This window comes from Danaus plexippus, chromosome 8, assembly GCF_018135715.1.
Source record: "Danaus plexippus chromosome 8, MEX_DaPlex, whole genome shotgun sequence".
Lineage (NCBI taxonomy): Eukaryota > Metazoa > Arthropoda > Insecta > Lepidoptera > Nymphalidae > Danaus > Danaus plexippus.
In genome coordinates, this window is record NC_083542.1 from 4,479,008 (window position 1) to 4,485,007 (window position 6,000).

Here is a 6,000-nt window from a genome sequence, read left to right on the forward strand (position 1 = left end):
GTTGTCAAAAAACTGGTTCTAGAGTGGAGAAAACACTTTATCCAAGTTGTAATTATAATATTACAAACATTACAGCGTTTTGTGATAAAACTATTTGTTAGCACTGATTTTTTAACTTAAAATTTGTTTTAAATTAGCTTTTGATGCGATGATATACAGAATTTTATATATCTGAAATATTTCACAATAATTTTATAATTTTATAATGGTTGATGTTATGATTAATAAATATTTAGAAACACAATTAGCTTTAGCTAAACAAAGGCTTGAAACCAAGAATACCAATGTAGATTCAATATCTGAAAAAAGTCTAAAAGCTGCCAATAAAATTGCCAAGAAACAAGAAAGAATATGTAAAAACTTAAAAGAGGAAGACAAATCTATAAATAAAGTATTATCAAAACAACCCTGTCAATCGGACCTTACTGATGATGAAGAATATTTACCACCATGTAAAGAGGATGAATACGATCACATAATAGAAATGCCGTCAACTTCACAGAAACAAAAAATTAGTAATAAAATTATTGATGATGGTGAGAAAAAATTTTACAATGAGAGAATTGAGAGCTGGAAAAAAAACTTGAAAGCAGCTAAAGAAGGCGACTACAATGTTACATATAGCTCTGCTGATATACAATACGTTTTAGAAGGAAATAAGGACACTGAAGAGAACCACCAATTACAGAACGGATTATGTGTGCCAACTATATATGGAAGCAGTTGTATAAATATCAAAGAACTGGTGTTAAATGGCTCTGGGAGTTACACCAGGTTGAAAGTGGAGGATTACTTGGAGATGAAATGGGTTTAGGGAAAACTGTCCAAGTAATAGCATTCTTAGCTGGGCTTTCTATGACTGACAGTGGGTCTTGGGGAGGTCTTGGTCCTTGTATAATTCTGTCCCCTGCCACAGTTATATATCAGTGGGTATCGCACTTTCATTACTGGTTTCCACAAATAAGAGTTGCAGTTCTTCATCACTCAGGATCACATGCGGGAAGTCACCATAAGCTTATCCGTGACATGCACTCCTCACATGGCATTTTGCTAGTTACATACGCTGGCATTGTGAAATACATAAAAGATCTTTTATCAAGAAAATGGCATTACATAATTTTGGATGAGGGTCATAAAATAAGAAATCCAGACACCCAAGTCAGTAAAATGGTGAAGAGGTTTGAAACATCTCATAAACTTCTAATTACAGGTTCCCCCATGCAGAATAGTTTACAAGAATTATGGTCATTATTTGATTTTATGAGGCCTGGCCTATTAGGCAGTCACACTGCTTTCATGGAGCATTTTGCTGTTCCTATTACCCAAGGGGGATATGCTAATGCTAGTGAATTCCAAGAAGCTACTGCATTAGAAATTGCAAAGGCTCTTAAGAATCTTATAACTCCATATATGTTGCGGAGAACAAAAACTGAAGTTCAGGATCACATTCAATTACCAGAAAAAAATGAGCAAGTATTATTTTGTTCACTTACTCAGGAGCAAAAGGATTTGTACATGGGCTATCTTATGAGCAGTACCATCCGAAGCATATTAGACAAGGACAGTAAACATGGAGAACCGATGAGAGCTAGGATACTTGTTGCATTATCAACTCTTAGAAAAATATGTAACCATCCTGACATATATCTCTATGAAGCTTATGAGGAGACTGATGATATTAATGAAAAATCTTTCGGTAATTGGAAAAGATCTGGTAAAATGTCAGTGGTACATTCCTTGTTAAAAATATGGCTCAAGCAGGGACACAGGGCTTTAATTTTACTCAATCAAGGGCAATGCTTTGCATTTTAGAACAACATTTGCAAAACCACAGCTTTAAGTATTTAAGAATGGATGGTAGTGTTAATGGGGTGTGAGGCAGAATTTGATTAAAACATATAATGAAAATCCTGAATATTTGGTATTTTTAGCTACCACAAGAGTTGGTGGTCTCGGCGTTAATTTAACAGGAGCTGATAGAGTTATAATATATGACCCTGATTGGAACCCAGCAACAGATAACCAGGCCAAAGAAAGAGCCTGGAGAATTGGCCAGGAGAGAAATGTCACAGTTTACCGATTGTTGTCAGCCGGAACAATAGAAGAAAAAATATATCAAAGACAGATATTTAAGAATTTCTTAAGTAATAAAATATTAATAGATCCCAATCAAAAAAATGTATTAACAACTAGTAATTTGCAAAGTTATTTAGCTTGGAGAATTTAAATTGTGATGGAGATACTGAAACTACTGCCCTTTTTAAGCATACTAAAGTAAATATCAATGGTAAAAAAAACGACAAAAGTGATTTGAGTAAAGGTATGTCTTATTCTAAGAAAAAAATAGAAGCCATGAAAAGACGAGCTAGAGAGATAAGTAAACAAATCAAAAAGTATGCAGAAGTAGGATCATCAGCACCAAAGGATCCAAGACAGGCATAAAGAAAAAAGAGAGATTAATGTTAAATCCTCCACCAAAAGAAGACGAACCGGAAATAAATATCGTTAATAATGAAATCACAAATGTGCCATTTGAACATGCTCTCTCTGAATCAGATATAGTTTATCAACATACGAAGAAGGATTATGAAAATAATTTAATAAAAGAAGCCTTAAGTTCAGCAATTGAAATTCAAGGAAAAAGTGATGAAAAGGAGACAGTAGAAGAAAATGCAGTTGCTGAAAATCCACCATTAGATTCAATTTCGATAGAAAATGATCTACAGACAAAAAAGGAAAGTAAAAAACGTCATTCATCCCCAAATAGAAAATTGATAATTTAGTTGCAATTAAAAAAGCGAAAATTGAGAAATCTAAAAAAGACGTCAAGCTCGGTGATGACGATTATGTTTTAAGTAAACTGTTTGCGAAGTCTGCTGTTAAAAATGCGTTACATCATGATGGAGTTGTTGGTTTGGCTGAAAAGGAAAAAAGACACAGAATTAAAGAAGATGCTATCAAAGCTGCCAAAAAAGCCGTTAGGGCTATAAAATTTCTTCTTAATAAACATTTTTTTATTTTTCTATTATGACTTTTTATTTGTATGATTTATGAAAACCAATTATTAATTAATTAGATTTTGCAAGTTTATTATTAAATAATTTTATTATTTATTTTCCTTAATAAGAGACTCTTGGTAAAAATTCTGAAAGATAAAATTGTACGTTATACCTATTTTAAGTCGAGTCCGTTTTTTTATTAAAATTTAAGTATCATAAATCTGTTTCTATAAAATAGTCTACATTATATTCATTGAGATTGTGGTACGTTCTCAGCTTGTTTAAAAGGCAACATCGTTAACTTTAGCTTTGCCAGATATTACCAAAATAAAAATATAAAATCATACAAATGACAACATTATTTATTAACTGTCATTTACGAGTATTGTAAAAGAGATTATATATTTTCTTTAATTTTGGGAAGTTATGTTAGAGTTATTGCATACAATAAGATATTTATAATTCGCTTACAAAATAAAAAATCAAAATTGTGTGCGATATGATATACACTAAATAGGTTACCGCGTCACCTTTCTATGGGAGTTGAAGCTGGATTCTAATTTGGATTACAACTAAATTCCTTTTAATTTTTTGGCCATACTGTAATAAATATGTCTAACAGAAGAATTAAAAAACCACCACCTCCCGCATTCAGTTTTAAGCCACAAGAAGAACAAGTCACTGTGTAAGTTTGATGCTTTAGTTCTGAAATTATTTTCATTAATGTGTTGTTCCTTTCAATATATTTCTGCGAGGCTACTAATTATCAATATAATAATAGCATTTTATACACTTCCTACAATTAGTAAATAGTTATAAATTATATAAAAGTTATGTTACGAAAAAAAAAAACCGGAATAAGATTTATTGGAATTCTCGTGTTAAATCGTATTAATTATAGTGTTTAAAGATGATGTTATAACAAGGTATAAGATAATCTTTTGAAGTTAGAAATTGTATGCTTTTTTTTGTGAGGTTATATTGTGTTTATTAATAACCTAATTTTCATTTCTTCCAGAACACCTCCAAGGAATTTGGATAAACAGACCACCATCACAGTTGATGACAAGACCTTACTGTCATGCTGACGATCTGGTAAAATTATGTGATCTTGGCCGAGGAGCTTATGGCATTGTGGAGAAGATGCACCACAAACCCAGTAACACCATCATGGCAGTCAAGGTATAGAACATTTATCATATTTGTCCTTCACATTGATGTCATGGCATATAAATTACTAGATAAATCTAAGAAAATATACCTATTCTTTATATCCAAATGAATGCTGTGATTTTTCGAAACATATATGTATTTTATTATTACAGAGGATCACAGCTTCATTCAATAGCCAATCATTAGAGTTGAAGCGTTTGTTAATGGATCTCGATGTGTCCATGAGGGCCAGTGCATGCCCTTACACTGTACATTTTTATGGTGCCATGTTCAGAGAGGGGGATGTTTGGATCTGTATGGAGGTTATGGATATGAGCCTTGATAAGTTCTATACAAAGGTATACAAGAACAATAAAACAATAACAGAGAATATTCTTGGGAAAATTGCATTTTCGGTTGTGAGTGCACTGCATTACCTCTATTCAAAGCTCAGGGTTATACACAGAGATGTGAAACCTTCAAATATATTGATAAACAGGAAAGGGGAGGTCAAAATGTGTGATTTTGGGATTTCAGGATATTTAGTAGATTCAGTAGCTAAGACCATAGATGCTGGCTGTAAGCCTTACATGGCACCCGAGAGGATTGATCCAAGCGGTAATCCCGGACAATATGACATCAGAAGTGACGTATGGTCCCTTGGAATATCCATGATCGAACTTGCTACGGGAAAGTTTCCTTACAACACCTGGGGAACACCATTTGAACAGCTCAAGCAAGTCGTAGAGGATGATCCACCAAGTCTTCCTATAGGACAGTTCTCACCCGAGTTTGAGGACATAATCACCCAATGCCTCAAAAAGGATTACAGGCAGAGACCGAATTATGACGCACTGCTTTCACATCAATTCTGCCAGGAACACAGCGAGAAAGAAACAGACGTGGCTTCCTTTGTCAAGGAGATACTTGATATACCCGACGATTCCTAGTAAACGGTGTATACCTACTTACATACCTATAAGTACAAGTGTTTAGAAACTAACAATAGTGTCGATTTATCGAGAGATCATAATCTTAATGTTTATTAACAAGTCTTTTATAGAGGTTAGATGATGGACCAGCCGTCAATTAATGGGATAAGCATATTACCTAACCTTACTATAGTATATCCGTGTCTAAAACTTTGGCCTTACCCGAGATGACAGCTGTGTGCTGTCACAGAAATGTTATATACATCACAAGTAAAATTAGTCCAAATAAAATATTTGTTTAGACCCGCGGCATTTTATTGAAACGCAATGATCCGTTTTTTATTATTTCTTTATTTAAAAATCATGTCAAAACAATTGAACAAATAAATTAAGTACAAAATAGTAATTAGGTACGTAAAAAGTACACTCGTTTCTCTTAATATTAGTAGTTTAAATTGTCCGTTTAATCTTAAATTAAAAGTAATTGACTAGAAGCAATAAAAGCCTTAAAATGGAGAATTCATCCCCAGTTTTGTTCCAAAATCCAATCTGGCGCGTCTCTGGTTTCGCGCGTCGACTCTGGAAAAAGAAATAGAAATGGTATTTAAAATGTATGTCATGAGCACGGCATACCTTCAATAATGTAGTCGCAATAATATTTTTATTATAAAAAAAAACTGTCAGGCGATCTTAATTTAAATATTTAAACGAAAACATTGAATACTCAATAATGAATTAACTGTTTGCTTGAAGTTATTGAATAGTTTGCATACAAAAATGTAAGACAGTTCATGTCATGTATATTTTTTCGAGACATACACTATTTTTTTAAATTTAGTTACATAAAAGAAATGTAATTCAAAAGGGATAACTTATCTTTGAAAAGAGATCTCTATATGTAACAACAGAGTAACATT

At 32.8% G+C, this 6,000-nt stretch overlaps 2 protein-coding genes across 2 annotated transcripts; both read left to right on the top strand.

Moving 5' to 3' along the window:
* Positions 1–178: 178 nt before the first annotated feature.
* Positions 179–3,019, top strand: LOC116775335 (DNA excision repair protein ERCC-6-like; the record flags this gene model as incomplete). Its single annotated transcript, XM_032668226.2, is given in 7 exon segments — positions 179–704; positions 707–1,774; positions 1,777–1,863; positions 1,866–2,201; positions 2,204–2,434; positions 2,437–2,763; positions 2,766–3,019. Coding segments are annotated over 7 exon segments (2,802 nt in total), but the record flags the coding sequence as incomplete, so codon positions are not given.
* Positions 3,020–3,399: 380 nt separating this feature from the next.
* On the top strand, positions 3,400–5,386 carry LOC133318883 (dual specificity mitogen-activated protein kinase kinase 6-like). Its single transcript, XM_061521327.1, is given in 4 exon segments — positions 3,400–3,684; positions 4,018–4,074; positions 4,076–4,181; positions 4,325–5,386. Coding segments are annotated over 4 exon segments (1,014 nt in total). The 5' UTR covers positions 3,400–3,610; the 3' UTR covers positions 5,102–5,386.
* The last annotated feature ends 614 nt before the right edge of the window (positions 5,387–6,000 follow it).